Source organism: Poromitra crassiceps (genome assembly GCF_964638095.1).
Source record: "Poromitra crassiceps genome assembly, chromosome: 2".
Taxonomy (NCBI): Eukaryota; Metazoa; Chordata; class Actinopteri; order Beryciformes; family Melamphaidae; genus Poromitra; species Poromitra crassiceps.
The window spans coordinates 106,764,739-106,781,139 of record NC_139624.1 but is presented as its reverse complement, the minus strand read 5'-3'; the positions used below and the strand labels follow the sequence as shown (position 1 = coordinate 106,781,139).

At 44.7% G+C, this 16,401-nt stretch overlaps 1 protein-coding gene across 1 annotated transcript in view; it reads left to right on the top strand.

Moving 5' to 3' along the window:
• The window catches only part of LOC310772492 (cadherin-18), a gene marked incomplete at both ends in the record, with an annotated part of 175,127 nt that overhangs the window by 110,484 nt on the left and 48,242 nt on the right, over positions 1–16,401 (top strand). The window contains 2 exons of the mRNA XM_083632312.1: positions 912–1,033; positions 5,860–5,977. Of these exons, the coding sequence (XP_083488438.1) occupies positions 912–1,033; positions 5,860–5,977 (240 nt within the window). The remainder of the gene's footprint in view (positions 1–911; positions 1,034–5,859; positions 5,978–16,401) is intronic.

Genomic DNA, 16,401 nt, shown 5'->3' with positions numbered 1-16,401 from the left:
CATTCAAAATGTAGGTGGCTGTGTTGTGGCGGTTAAGAGTGATTTATTTACTGTACGCCTGACATGAGTTGAGACATTCGATGTGCAAGTTCATGTGCTGCTCAAATCCAGCAGGCAAATCGTGCATCACAACAGGAGAGAGAAACATTATCCACATTTCCAGGAACTGCAGCTCAATTTCTCAAAACTCTACACACAAAGCTGAAAAGAGTTAATCACTTTGTCAAAACTCTACTCACTTTTAGAGCCCGACCGATATTTCGGTCCACCGATATTATCGGCCGATATTGGCCGATAACCGATATATCGGTATCGGCCGATATGTTGGCCGATATGCAGATATTTTTTTATTTTGTATTTTTTTTTTTATAGACAGCATGTCGTGTATATTTGATCTTTTTTCTTAACTCAAATTATATTTTATATTTGTTCTGTTTGTGTTTTTGTATTTCTAGTTATTTATAATTATTAAATTCTGAGTTCGGTTTATTGTTTCATTGCATTGATGTCATTTTGGACAATAAAGTTTATTGATAAGGGGTCGATGCTCCACCCCCTCTGCTGATCTGTTGTAGGCTAGCACATGCTTCCTCCGACCATGCAGCTACTTATTTTCACCTAACAGCGAGGACCCGCAGGACGTGGGAGGATCACACTATTCACCCCAGTTCCCCTCCCCCCTGACCGATCAGAGGAGGCACTAGTGCAGTGACCAGAACACATTGTACACCTAATCCGGCTTCCCACCCACAGACACAGCCAAGTGTGCCTGTGTGGACGCCGGCCGAGCCGTATAGGCAATACGGGGGCTCGAACCTGCGACCCTCGTGTTGGTACAGGGAATCTACTTTGCTCTGCTTTAGAGGCGTACATTTGACTTTCACCTGCTTTGTCATTTGGTCTTGTTTCAGACAACCCTGGCCTTCTCAGTCACGTTCCCGTTACCGTTCAGGTCTTGGACGTGAACGACAATCCACCCGAGATAGCTACGGACGAGGAGGTCATCGTGTGTGAGAGCACAAGACCGGGACAGGTGAGCAATGTCTAGGATTCCCCTCGAAAAATCCTTAACATGTCTCTTTCCCTCCCTCTCTCTCTCTCTCTCTCTCTCTCTCTCTCTCTCTCTCTCTCTCTCTCTCTCACACACACACACACACACCTTGGAGGGTGGAGGTGCTGAGAGCTATGCATTATCTCCAGTCGTCTCTCGCCAGCTGTCCTGACCACATGCATAATGCAGTGAACTGTTGTTTCCCTTAGCAGTTTGGGCTGCTCACTGAGAGCCGGGCAGTGAGAGAGTGCAGAGGCCTGGGAGAGAGTGCAGAGGCCTGGGAGAGAGCTGCTTAATCATCCCTCATTCAGGACGAGTATCTCAGCAATAACCGGCCACAGCTCAAATCCAAGCTCATTCTAATTTGCTCTCACTAGCTCTTTGATTCATTTGAATTAAGAAGGCTGCTGAGATATGGAGCAATCAGCATGGAAATGGCTGAGAGGGTGGTTGGGCAAATGGATGATGGAGTAAAGAGTGGGAAGACACTACTAAATACATTTTTTAATAGTTTCACACTGGCGGAAGAAAAGTTTGAATTTAAAGTTTGCACCGAGTTTGAATTGCATTTACATTATGGCTTTGGGGGGGTGTTGGCTCAGGGGATTATAATAGAGGCTAGGAAGGACAACATATGCAGTATGTCCAAGAATAGAATTGTATTTCCTCGTATAAAAATGGATTTTTGTTGTGAAAAGACGATTCCCAGGCCAAACTGTACCGTATTCCATTTGTAAACGTGATTCTGTCCCTTGGATTTAAAAGACATCAGAGAGCAATGCAGCTAGTCCCTTTAGACATGCCTGGTTAAGCTGATTCAGTAGAGTCTGAAAAGTGCTGCTCGGCAGTTGAGCACGGATATAATAAGAAGCAGGGCCACAGCAGGTCGAAAAGTACGCCGTTGATAGAAAATAGTGATTCCGCCATGCATTTAAAACACGTTTTATATCATGTATTCTGCATGGGAAGATGCACACTGCAGATTTCCTCCTGGTGTACATGATCCCATACGCTCTTCCGCACCCAGTACTTTAGACTTCCTGTAATATTTACAGCCTATTTAAGATAGCATGCACTGCTGCGTTTGGTTAGCATGTTTCTCTGACAGTCGTAGTCATGCTGCTCCGGACTGACATGAGGGCTGAGTTGGTCACTCGCTGAGTCATACAAGGACATTCCTGTTATAAGGACAAGCGCTGCTTCTGACCATCTGTGCCCATTTTGTACTCTTGTATTTCAGAATAACTGTCAAGAAAAGCAAAATAATCCGTACACAGTCGGTGGAGGTGGTGAATTGAATTTTTGTCTTCCTCCCAGTCTAGGATGTGAGACAAAACCAATGGCAGAGTGCAAATTAGCGATTATCACTGTAGCTTAACAGTAGGCTAATGCAGAAATATCTTCCTCATTTTTAGATTAGAGGAGCTTGTATCATCAGCCAATCAGGGCCCAGGATTGTGACTGATTCGTCTGCCTGTGATGCATTTGTCTTCCAATTCATGCAGGAAACTAACTAAATTATGTTTATTTGACAATTATCATGAAAAGCATTCTTATCCTGAACTATTTGAAGACAAAATTATAAAAACTGAATAACATGACGAGTCCCCCTCGTTCCACACTGCAAAAATCGGTAACCCTTTATTTTACAGGTACCCTAGTTACATATGAACTATTTGTAATTACACATGAACACCAAATGTAATTACACAGTAATTACCAATAGTTCTAAATTACGTTCATATGTAGTTACATTGTAACAGACCTGTAAAATGGAGTGAGTCTGTTCAACTGTAGTTCATATGTAGTTACATTGTAACAGACCTGTAAAATGGAGTGAGTCTGTTCAACTGTAGTTCATATGTAGTTACATTGTAACAGACCTGTAAAGTGGGGTGAGACTGTTCAACTGTAGTTCATATGTAGTTACATGGTACCGGACCTGTAAAGTGGAGTGAGACTGTTCAACTGTAGTTCATATGTAGTTACATGGTACCGGACCTGTAAAGTGGAGTGAGTCTTTTCAACTGTAGGTCATATGTAGTTACATGGTAGCGGACCGGCTGGGACAGAGATTGCTAAAACCCAGTGGTGGATTCGAACCACTGAACTTCTGATTGCAAAGCAAGCGGCTTTAACCACTCAGCCACGAGGGCTTTCCAAATTTCATGGTGGAGTTTAAGAGGATAACTGTATGTCAGTCAGATGTAGTTGCTGTCACTTCATAGCTTTGTTATTATACACAGAGACTTGGGGGAAAATATTGATACTTTATTTAGTTGTAGGTATGATTTTGTCCAGAATTCCAATACAAAAATTATAATAAAAGTATTGTAGATATAGAGGTAACAGTGAAACTATAATCAAAATAGCCATTCTTCTACATTCTAATTGTTAGCTTATTGTAAATGAGTCATTTCCCCATCAATTTCCCAATTTCTCAATTTGTTGGGGACCCAGTCGAAGCCCCTCAAAGACCCCTTTGGTCAGCAGACCCCCGGATCATCTCTCCCCAAAGTCTATAAATCCCCTAATCCGCATAAGGGGGGAACTCCCCCCTATTTGCTAAATAAATTGTATGCACTGTGCTCTAGAAACATTTAGTTAAATTTAAAGATTTTAAATAAAAAAAATGCATTCTAATAATTTTCTGAATTGTGGTGTAAATAGTCCCATGAGCCATTTACAGCTCATGGGGGGGGGGGGGGGGGGGGGGCTGGCACAGTCACACTGCAGAAATGCATTCACATTAATCAATATTGCCTGTCTTTCAAGCTACAACTAACAAAGTATCTAACAAAGTCTATGCTTATAATACCAAAGCTAGGAAGTGACAACTACATCTGACTGACATACAGTTATCCCAAACTCCACAAGTTGGAAAGCCCTTGTGGCTGAGTGGTTAAAGACGCCTGCTTTGCAATCTGAAGTTCAGTGGTTCGAATCCCCCACTGGCTTTTAGCTATCTCTGTCCCAGGCCAGAGCTTCTTTACAGGTCCGGTGCCATGTAACTACATATGAACTACAGTTAAATAGACTCACTCCACTTTACAGGTCTGTTACCATGTAACTACATATGAACTACAGTTGAATAGACTCACTCCACTTTACAGGTCCATTACAATGTAACTACATATGAACTACCGTTGAATATACTCACTCCACTTTACAGGTCTGTTACCATGTAACTACATATGAACTACAGTTAAATAGACTCACTCCACTTTACAGGTCTGTTACCATGTAACTACATATGAACTAAAGTTGAATACACTCACTCCACTTTACAGGTCCGTTACAATGTAACTACATATGAACTGCAGTTGAACAGACTCACTCCATTTTACAGGTATGTTACAATGTAACTACATATGAACATCATTTATAACTATTGGTAATTACTGTGTAATTACATTTGGTGTTCATGTGTAATTACAAATAGTTCATATGTAACTAGGGTACCTGTAAAATAAAGGGTTACCCAAAAATCTTCATCTTAATTAATTTACACTATTATTGAGTCCTAAAATCTTAATTTTCTTAAAATAAGTGAAGAACTCTGCCAGTGGCGTTAGATAATTCCACTTGTTTCCAATGTAAATCAACTTATTTCAAGAATTTTGTCAAATCAAGTTTCCTTTTTCATTTATTTTATTAGCAGAGTAGTGCCTTACTCTGACTTTCAACATGCTGACAAGTGAAACTGGATTGGAGACAAGTTATCTCACCTCACTGGCAGAATGTCTCTTGTTGTTTTAAGAAGAATAAGATGTAAAAACTGAAAATGAGACTAAATGACTTGTTAAGATGGACGTTTTTCACAGTGCAGCCAGGAGCCCCCACCAGTACCATCAATCTCAATCAAGACACAATATCACACACACACACACACACACACACACACACACACACACACACACAGAGGTCCCACGACTGAGGCTTGTACAGCCTACCACTATCACAACAGCAGAGTGATCCTCTCGTTGTGGATCAGAACTCCCCACAGTGGCCGCGGCTATTAGGTCAGTGTTTCCTCTCAGGGTCCACTCTCTCGCCAACTCTCTCTCTGAGCCATTTACCAATTAAGGGTAAGAAGCTGACAGACGTGGCGGTGGGGTTGCCCTGAGAAGCTGACAGACGTGGCAGTGGGGTTGCCCTGAGAAGCTGACAGACGTGGCGGTGGGGTTGCCCTGAGAAGCTGACAGACGAGGCGGTGGGGTTGCCCTGAGAAGCTGACAGACGTGGCGGTGGGGTTGCCCTGAGAAGCTGACAGACGTGGCGGTGGGGTTGCTCTGAGAAGCTGACAGACGTGGCGGTGGGGTTGCCCTGAGAAGCTGACAGACGTGGCGGTGGGGTTGCCCTGAGAAGCTGACAGACGTGGCGGTGGGGTTGCTCTGAGAAGCTGACAGACGTGGCGGTGGGGTTGCTCTGAGAAGCTGACAGACGTGGCGGTGGGGTTGCCCTGAGAAGCTGACAGACGTGGCGGTGGGGTTGCTCTGAGAAGCTGACAGACGTGGCGGTGGGGTTGCCCTGAGAAGCTGACAGACGTGGCGGTGGGGTTGCCCTGAGAGCACCCGCTCACCGTTTGATACCAGCTTCTCCCTGGCACAAGCCAAATGCTCCCAAATCCTGACTGTTTTTTTGACGACTCTGTGGACCAATCACGGTGAGCAAATCGTGACACAAGTATCAGAAAGTGAGCGCGTTCCCTGTACTGCATGCAATTAGTGTGAAAAGTGATTTAAAATGATGTGTGTCGCAGGTGTTGTTTTCTTTGGTTGATTTATCTCGCCTCTTCCAAACAACAGGTGATCCAGACTGTCACAGCAGTAGATAAGGATGACTTTGCCAACGGACAGCGGTTTTCCTTCGCATTGCCGAGCCAGTTACCAGTTAATCCCAACTTCACCCTGAAGGACAATGAAGGTAATTATAAAGCGATCAATATGTTTGTTTGCATTTCTTATGAGTTTTGCGCTCTGCCTCGGAGGCAGGAACTCCATCCTCATCGCTCACATTGTGAGATCCAATAAGCTGTAGTGATTTCCACCATACCTTAGAGGTACAAATTAGAAATATGTGCTTTGTCAATTGGGTTTCGTTGACATTCGGAGACCCGGAAGCCTTTGGGGTCTGGTCTGAGTCGGGTCTCAATGAAACAGAGTCACAGAGGTTTGGCATATTTGCCCATTGTGTTGTCAAATGAGTGACCTGCTGTGGTGCGGACTCTCCCCCAGTTTGCATTATTGTTGCGCCGGCAAAGGGCCTAGGGTGGGTGTTACTATGGCAACCATCCCAGTGTCAGGTGAATACCTAGCCCGAGGTTGGTCTGCAATCATAGGGATTTTTAAAGGTCTCGCCCAGAAGAGCTCACGGGTACCCACTGAGAAGAGGAGTTCACAGCCCTCTCTGAGCCAGAGAGAGGTGGAAACAGAGAGAGGGAGACAATGAGAGTGCGAACAAGATCCCCCCAAAAATCAATGCGATAATATGAGCTAAGTCTGTGTAGCCCTCGGTCCAGTGGCTTCCGCCAACTCTATCAGTACTTGATAACTTTAAGCCGAAATAACCCGGTACCAAGGAGTATTGAAACTTCTCCAGTTAAACGATACCTGCAGTCAATCCTTTTTGTACAAAGGTCTAGAAAAATACAACTATTTGTATGGTTTTATTTATTATTTAATGTGACGTGTGATTGGCCCACTATACCGCAGCAGCTACAACCCATACAGTCTATGGTGGTGAAGTTGAGCGTGGTGTAGTATGTGACGGAGTTGGCAGTTCAGCGTGCCGAGGTGCCACCAAAACGTAAAACAAAATGGTATTGTAAATTTTTGAAACGATACCCAGCTCTACCGCCAACATCTGCTTGCCCACTCCTCCTTCGTGGTGGTGCAGAGGCAGGTTTTGCTGCATTCACTCAAGTGCCACTCGTAGACACTCCTCACTTCTCCACCATCTGCAGTCCCACAGGGCGGTCAACTCAACAAGGCCGGCCCTGACTGCAGCATGGCACTCTTAAAGAGAAGACGGTGCAATGTGTGGAAGATAATCAGGTGTTCATAATGTACCAAACACATGAGCCATTTCTCATTGCTGCTGTTGTTTTTTTAACCTGTATTTATCTAGGAAGGCTCTTTTGCACACATTCACACAGTTACACATAGGACAAAACAAACAAACAAATGAACTGACCAATAATACTGTAGGCACTACCTCCACAAATAAGTGCACATCCCTCTGGTAAAGGAATAGTTCACCCAAAAATGTATATTCTGTCATCATCTGCTCACCCTCATGCCAGGGTAAACACAGGTGAAGTTAGCTCCTCCCCCTCATGCCAGCTGAAACACAGGTGAAGCTTGGCCATAACACACAGGGAGGTTGCCAGCACAACTCCATAGCAGCCTTCTCCAAAACAACTGAAGTCAGTGAGGACCAGTTCTTCAGAGTTAATAAAACCAAACTATAATTTAAAACCTATAATTTAGTGCAAATCTTAACTACAGTTGATTGATTTGCATTAAATCATGGTGTATAGGCCTTTCACTTCACAGTGTGATTTTTGTTGTTGTTGTTGTTGTTGTTGTTGCAGTTTTTGTTTTGAAATTCTAAAGAACTGTCCCATTGATTTCAATTGTTTTGGAGAAGGCTGGCAACCTCCCTGTGTGGACTAACAAGTTTCACCTGTATTTCATTTGGCATGGCAGTGAGGAGATGATGACCGAATGTTCAGTTCCTTTGAGACAGCTCCTCTACTGCATGCAAACACTACCATTAGTTGTGCATTAGAGAATGTAAAGTAATATCCTGGGGTCGTGAACTAGTGATCTCTCTTCGCCATAATAGCTGCATGGGATGCCTCGCCCTCTTTTTCCACTTTCTGTTCCCGGGGTGATGTCTTCTGGATAAACAGGAAAGCAAATATGCATACTGTATGTGAGACACACACATAGACTGTACATGTGAGACACGCAGTTCAATGGAAGTATTTTAGTGTATCAGCTATGTGAATGAGTCTTTCACATTTGTGCATTTGAGTATTTCATAAATGTGTGTGTAAACAGCAATGTTTGAATTATGTCCTACACAGCCTGCCATAGTGCTACTGTATATACTACAGGCATCTCGCGCCTAGTGTAGTACACACTGTAGTATATACACACTGTCCCTCTGAGGGAGGGACAGTGTGTCTCTTTCCATTTTCCCAACTGGATTTCACAGAGGATTTGAGCAGGCGACCTTACAGTTACAAGTTACCGCCGTCCTTGTTGGTACCATGGTGATTACCGTATGTCATTTCTTTTTCGTAGAGAGATGAACAATTTGGCTACTGTGTGCATGTGTATACCTGTCTCTTGCGAGTGAGTGAGTGTGTGTGTGTGTGTGTGTGTGTGTGTGTGTGTGTCTCTTGTGTGTGTGCATCACTGATGATGTCACAATGCCTCTGACATCACTGATGTCACAATTTATGACATCCCTGATGACATCATCACTGTGGATTTATGACATCACTGATGATGTCATCAGTGGGACAGACAGAGACACAGAGCCCCAGCTCCCATTTATATACTGAGATGATATGGCCAGAGTGTGGTAAAGTGATGGCCAAAATGTGCTGTAGTACTTATTAAACGCCTCATTGAAGGGCACCTCAGCAGGAGTTTCTGAGGGAGGGACAGTGTGTCTCTTTCCATTTTCCCAACTGGATTTCACAGAGGATTTGAGCAGGCAACCTTACAGTTACAAGTTACAGTTACAGTTACCTTACAGCCCACTGCTCTCATCTTAAGGCTACCGCCGTCCTTGTTGGTACCATGGTGATTACCGTATGTCATTTCTTTTTCGTAGAGAGATGAACAATTTGGCTACTTTGAGCGCATTAGTGAAAATGAAATGCTTAAACACCAGGGTTTCTCTCTGGAATGTGAAATTTCCACCATTTGAAAGTAGTTGCCTATAAAATGGCATTTTGACATATACGTATGGAAAACTATGGGTGATTATTAAAGTTATGAGTCATCTTAAATTGTTATAAGATGGCAACACAGCACAGTGCCAGCTGCATTGTTGAAACCTTCTTCCTTGAAGGATTGTTGGCACTTTCGCGGTAATGTTGCTTCAATGATGCTTCACTTTGGGTTTTTACCTCCTGTTGTGCCCCGAGGCACAGGCTGTTGTTTGTCTCAGCAGGAGGTGAAGACCCAAAGAGAAAGGAAGCATTATACATTATACATTATAGCATTATACATATTTACATAATGTGCAACACGCCCATGTGGACATGGAAATTGAAAATAATTCCATCACCCGATTCACATTCAAGAGAAAATTTAGTCCCAGCCTGAAGACATCTACATGCGAATATTCAGTTATAGTCATAGCGCCACTTACTGGCAACAAGAAATAACGTTTCAGACTTCGGACTGATGTACTCTGCTAGTGGGTTGATCAGAAGTGTGTGTGTGTGTGTGTGTAGGTGTGTGTGTGTGTGTGTGTGTGTGTGTGTGTGTGTGTGTGTGTGTGTGTGTGTGTGTGTGTGTGTGTGTTGCTGCGTGCGTGTGTGTGTATGTGTTTGTCCAATCTACTTTACGCTTGGCGGGCGTATTGCTGGGGACCCAAGGATATGCAGTGTCGGATTTTGTGCAATTTTGACACACTCAATATTACCCAATTTTGATTAAACATGTGAACAGCACTCTGTGCAGCAGTGGAATGAACGGGCACTGCACTAGTTTAACATAAACTAATCAAGACAGTGCAACGTATAAATTGTCATTCATTCAGGGATCAATGGGTGCAGAAAAATAGATCATACATATCCAACAGTTCGTACAATTCACACACACACACACACACGCACACGCACACACACACGCACACGCACACGCACACACACACACACACACACACACACACATACGTACACATACACATACACACACACACACACACTCATTGATGTACTGTATGCCTCAAGCACCCCCCCTATTCACATGCACACTCAACCTGCTTATCCATACAATCGCACACAGCTACATTTGCATGGTGTGTGCACCCCCCTTCAATCACAGTCTGTCATGCATTTTTTTTATTTGCAACATTGTACCCGGTATAATTGTTTCTGGAAAGTGAATGTCTCAGTGAAATGCCCTTTCTTTTCTTTTCTTTTCTTGATTCTGTACAAAGGTATATTATAATTTGTTGCGTGGCCATCTTGGCGATTGTAAATATGATATAGTGTCTTGTAAGCCCATATGGGCTGGGGCACCCAGGTGCATGACACTTAAATAAAAATATCAATCAATCAATCAATCATGCATGGCGATTCATGAGGTTCTGGATGCAAGCCTTTCCATCGGCAGTTACTTCAGACGGATACTGTCCGACAAACCTGATTGGATGGTTGATGTACAATAACTGTAGACAGGACAAACGAGTCCCACCTACATGCAGCCTATCCAATGGATACCCTATGACTATGACTCACCAGCTAAATTCAACGAGACGGGCTACAATTTAAATGATGATTCATTGAGATGAGACACCAGGCAACAACAACAGGACGTCAATTTAACTGTGTAAAACAGTACAATAATACAAAAAGTTCTCGCAGCTACACTTCATACATTCCAATAAGCAAACATAGGTTCAAAATACCTCTCTCCCTCTTGCTGTTTAAGACCATGGGCTCTATTCTCCCCCTGGCCTTAGGCGCTAAACTGGCGTTAAAAAAAATGCGCTTTGCGCCTGCCTACCCGTGACTCGGGAAGATAGCGTCATGTTTTTACGCCCGAAATGCGCTTTACGCTGAAGAGGCGTGGCGCAGTGCCAGAATAGGCCAGAATTGGCGTTTCGGCCTTAAATACCAGCCTAAAGCGATCTTCCCAAAGGGTGTTAATTTTGCAGTTAACGCTTTTCAAAACCAGGCCAGGGATATAGCCAGTAACCTAGGCCTAGGTACTGCAAAAGTTAACTGTTGAAAATTCGATGTCTGGTTTTGTCACGAGTAGCCTACAGCTGAAGTCCCTCTCGCCATCAAGCAGACAGTGACGTAAGCATGTTTCTTTATGTGCGCCAAGGGGAAAATGACGGACTAAATTGGTGGGAAATGCGGGGCTACTGCGTAGCGGAGATGCAGGAGAGAGAGAGCCCGAAAAGGGATAAGCATACGTCCATATAACAGCATGAAAGCTGAAAAACATTTATGGCAGTAACACATACAGTACATACCGTTCACATTATTTGAGCCGCGCGGCAGCATTAATTGCACACTTTTTATAATGTCCTACGTCTAATAACTCTTTGTTTGTTTGTTTGTTTGTTTTGGTCTCGGGCTGAGTGTATGTGACAACGGCGGGCAAGTTGATCTCGGTCCGCGTCTCAAGCGGGTTGGGTTGGGTCGGATTATTTTTTTTAGGACCGTTGAGAAAGGAGGGCAGCACTCGAAGTTGAATGCTTTTATTGCCACACAGACGTTTGTGCAGCAGCCCTTCTTCAGCGTGTGTGCGTGAGAGGTGTTTAGGCTATGATCTGTCTTCTTCAGCGTGTGTGCGTGAGAGGTGTTTAGGCTATGATCTGTCTTCTTCAGCGTGTGTGCGGGAGAGGTGTTTAGGTTATGATCTGTCTTCTTCAGCGTGTGGTGCAGGAGAGGTGTTTAGGCTATGATCTGTGATGCAGCAGCCCTTCTTCAGCGTGTGTGCAGGAGAGGTGTTTAGGCTATGATCTGTCTTCTTCAGCGTGTGTGCAGGAGAGGTGTTTAGGTTATGATCTGTCTTCTTCAGCGTGTGGTGCAGGAGAGGTGTTTAGGCTATGATCTGTGATGCAGCAGCCCTTCTTCAGCGTGTGTGCAGGAGAGGTGTTTAGGCTATGATCTGTCTTCTTCAGCGTGTGTGCGGGAGAGGTGTTTAGGCTATGATCTGTCTTCTTCAGCGTGTGTGCGGGAGAGGTGTTTAGGCTATGATCTGTCTTCTTCAGTGTGTGGTGCAGGAGAGGTGTTTAGGCTATGATCTGTCTTCTTCAGCGTGTGTGGTGCAGGAGAGGTGTTTAGGCTATGATCTGTCTTCTTCAGCGTGTGGTGCAGGAGAGGTGTTTAGGCTATGATCTGTCTTCTTCAGCGTGTGTGGTGCAGGAGAGGTGTTTAGGCTATGATCTGTCTTCTTCAGCGTGTGTGCAGGAGAGGTGTTTAGGCTATGATCTGTCTTCTTCAGCGTGTGTGCGGGAGAGGTGTTTAGGCTATGATCTGTCTTCTTCAGCGTGTGTGCGGGAGAGGTGTTTAGGCTATGATCTGTCTTCTTCAGTGTGTGGTGCAGGAGAGGTGTTTAGGCTATGATCTGTCTTCTTCAGCGTGTGTGGTGCAGGAGAGGTGTTTAGGCTATGATCTGTCTTCTTCAGCGTGTGGTGCAGGAGAGGTGTTTAGGCTATGATCTGTCTTCTTCAGTGTGTGGTGCAGGAGAGGTGTTTAGGCTATGATCTGTCTTCTTCAGCGTGTGTGTGAGGGAGAGGTGTTTAGGCTATGATCTGTCTTCTTCAGCGTGTGGTGCAGGAGAGGTGTTTAGGCTATGATCTGTCTTCTTCAGTGTGTGTGCAGGAGAGGTGTTTAGGCTATGATCTGTCTTCTTCAGCGTGTGTGCAGGAGAGGTGTTTAGGCTATGATCTGTCTTCTTCAGCGTGTGGTGCGGGAGAGGTGTTTAGGCTATGATCTGTCTTCTTCAGCGTGTGTGTGAGGGAGAGGTGTTTAGGCTATGATCTGTCTTCTTCAGCGTGTGGTGCAGGAGAGGTGTTTAGGCTATGATCTGTCTTCTTCAGCGTGTGGTGCAGGAGAGGTGTTTAGGCTATGATCTGTCTTCTTCAGCGTGTGTGCAGGAGAGGTGTTTAGGCTATGATCTGTCTTCTTCAGCGTGTGTGCAGGAGAGGTGTTTAGGCTATGATCTGTCTTCTTCAGCATGTGTGCAGGAGAGGTGTTTAGGCTATGATCTGTCTTCTTCAGCGTGTGTGCAGGAGAGGTGTTTAGGCTATGATCTGTCTTCTTCAGCGTGTGTGGTGGAGAGGTGTTTAGACTATGATCTGTCTTCTTCAGTGTGTGTGCAGGAGAGGTGTTTAGGCTATGATCTGTCTTCTTCAGTGTGTGGTGCAGGAGAGGTGTTTAGGCTATGATCTGTCTTCTTCAGCGTGTGTGCAGGAGAGGTGTTTAGGCTATGATCTGTCTTCTTCAGCGTGTGTGGTGGAGAGGTGTTTAGGCTATGATCTGTCTTCTTCAGCGTGTGTGCAGGAGAGGTGTTTAGGCTATGATCTGTCTTCTTCAGTGTGTGGTGCAGGAGAGGTGTTTAGGCTATGATCTGTCTTCTTCAGCGTGTGTGCAGGAGAGGTGTTTAGGCTATGATCTGTCTTCTTCAGCATGTGTGCAGGAGAGGTGTTTAGGCTATGATCTGTCTTCTTCAGCATGTGTGCAGGAGAGGTGTTTAGACTATGATCTGTCTTCTTCAGTGTGTGGTGCAGGAGAGATGTTTAGGCTATGATCTGTCTTCTTCAGTGTGTGGTGCAGGAGAGGTGTTTAGGCTATGATCTGTCTTCTTCAGCGTGTGGTGCAGGAGAGGTGTTTAGGCTATGATCTGTCTTCTTTATCGTGTGTGCAGGAGAGGTGTTTAGGCTATGATCTGTCTTCTTCAGCGTGTGTGCAGGAGAGGTGTTTAGGCTATGATCTGTCTTCTTCAGCATGTGGTGCAGGAGAGGTGTTTAGGCTATGATCTGTCTTCTTCAGCGTGTGGTGCAGGAGAGGTGTTTAGGCTATGATCTGTCTTCTTCAGTGTGTGGTGCAGGAGAGGTGTTTAGGCTATGATCTGTCTTCTTCAGCGTGTGTGCAGGAGAGGTGTTTAGGCTATGATCTGTCTTCTTCAGTGTGTGGTGCAGGAGAGGTGTTTAGGCTATGATCTGTGATGCGCTGAGATCTCCAAATTGGCATGGATAGATGACAGCATGCAGCCGCAACTGGATTCGATCTCCGTGGATCGGAGCTTGGAAGGGAGGAATGTGATTGGTTTACTGCAGATCGCCAATGGGCACAGTTGTGAATAATTATACGCTTAAAAAGGAGCAATCTGGCAGGAAAAATTAGGGAATGCGCGTGACCACGCCCACTAATAGCGCCGCGCCGCGCAAATTTAAGGCCAGGGGGAGGATAGAGCCCATGTTGTTATTCACAGCAGCGACCTGCAGTGTCGGCTGAGGTGGTGGAGAGCTACACCACCATCTTCTGCTGCTGACCACAGATTAGCTCCAGCAGAGCAGTTAAGTGCCTTGATCAAGGGCGCATTTAGTTTGTTTTTCGATGAAGTGGTTCTAGTTAAAACATCCACTCATACCCCCCCCCCCCCCCCCCCCCCCCCCCCACACACACACACACACAATTATTTTGTCACTGATACCCTCCAGTCAGTGTTTCTATCTGTTAAACAGTTGGTGTTCTGTTTCAAATGTTCTCAACGTTCGATGGGTGCCTACTGTATAGTCGCACGTCAACTGATTCTGTGCTAGAGATACGGAAATACCTGGAAGACAGCATAAGTTACAGTACGCCAGAAACAGTATTCCTCCGTAGCTTAGCTGCAAGGAATAGCTGCATTATTGCTGAGATCTCAACAACCAGCCAATGAATTTCCAAACTGATGCGCCCATTGGAAAGCTCACTACTCGAAATGGTTAACGATCTAATGTTTTGGTCACTCAGTGGTGTTTTGAGCCCGGCAGACGTTGTTACAGCCAACAGGGAGTGGGCTGAGGTAACATAGCTACTGTAACAGCTAGCTAGCTATTTAACATGCCAGCCAGGTCATCCTCAGTCAGAATCAAATTGTCATATCTCCCCATTTTAGCAACTAACTTAAAGTCCCTGGAAACCAGAAATATTTTATTATTATTTAGCATTTTGAGTTCATCACATCACAGGAGCCTATGTTAATAAGCCACCAGCCAAATTTGAACGATGATGAACGTCGCAAAGTATATAAATTTAGGTTTGACAGTCATGGCAAAAGTCATGAGAATCAATTATTTTTTAGAGTGTATTTTCTCCCGCGGACTGTGTGGGCGTGTCCCGTCTGCAGCAGGGAAATTTCTCTCTGTCTCTCTCTCTCTCGGAGAGAGGGAGAGAAAGAGAGAGAGAGATGGTTTGTGTGTGTGTGTGTGTGTGTGTTCGCGCGTTGCTGACGGTCATCTGTCTATCTGTCTATCTGTCTGCACGCGCGCACACACACACTGACACACACACAGCAGCACTGTGCACTCGCAGGCAGAGCAGAGAGCTCTCCCTCTCAAGGTTCCTACACACCGCCGACGAGTCTAAGCGATAAACTCGCAGATAGACAGATAGATAGATAGATAGATAGATAGATAGATAGATAGATAGATAGATAGATAGATAGATAGATAGATGTTGGTTCTTAAAAGAGCCTTTGTGTTGACGCAATGCGTAGTTAGCTAGCTGCAAAAAGGTGTGGGACCACTAGAACTCTGAAGAGAGATGGAGGCAGAATGTGCGGGACTGCGGGTTGCGCGCGTGTACAAAGGTTATATAGAGCTTATGACGTCATAAGATTTTGCATTTGGGCACCTCGCGCACTGCTCTTTTCAATGAGGAAGTACCTTGTAGAATCTTGTAGAAAAGTGTCGATTTTAAGGCTTTGGGTTGAAAGTAATGTATAATAATTTCTGAGACACACAATTACTAACATAAGACCCTAAATAACATAGTTAGAACGTTTTTGTGGATTTTGGTTTCCAGGGACTTTAAGTTTTTTAACTTGAGCACAAAAATAAGTTATTTGTCCAAAAATATTTGGCGAACAGTGTGGTTAATCAACACTGTCAGGACATGACCCAGAAACATAGGAAATAACTTAAAAATGACCAAATTCACTGGAGGGGGGCTTTAACAGTGTCGCCAACTGGCAACTTTGTTGCTATATTTAGCTACTTTTCATACCCCCCTGGTGACTTATTTGATCAAAAGCGACTAGCGACAAATCTTGCGACTTTTTCTGACCATGGGAACATTGGGAAGCAATGTTAATGTGTTGAATCTAGTTTAATCCCAACGGCTTTGGCAATAAATTGGTGCGATTGCTGCTGGGTTTTCTCTCTCTCTCCCCATCTCTCTGCATGTCTGTGCTTCTGGTGAAGCCCCTCCTCTCCGTTCTCTCCTCCGCTGAGAGCAGCAGGGTTAATGTCGGTGTACGCCAAATCTGGCGGGCAGAGTCAGCACTTAATATTACAACCATACAGTCAAGATGATTACTACGCCGAGGCATTTTCTGTATAGACGGTTTTCACCAGAGCGCAACCCCACAGCACTT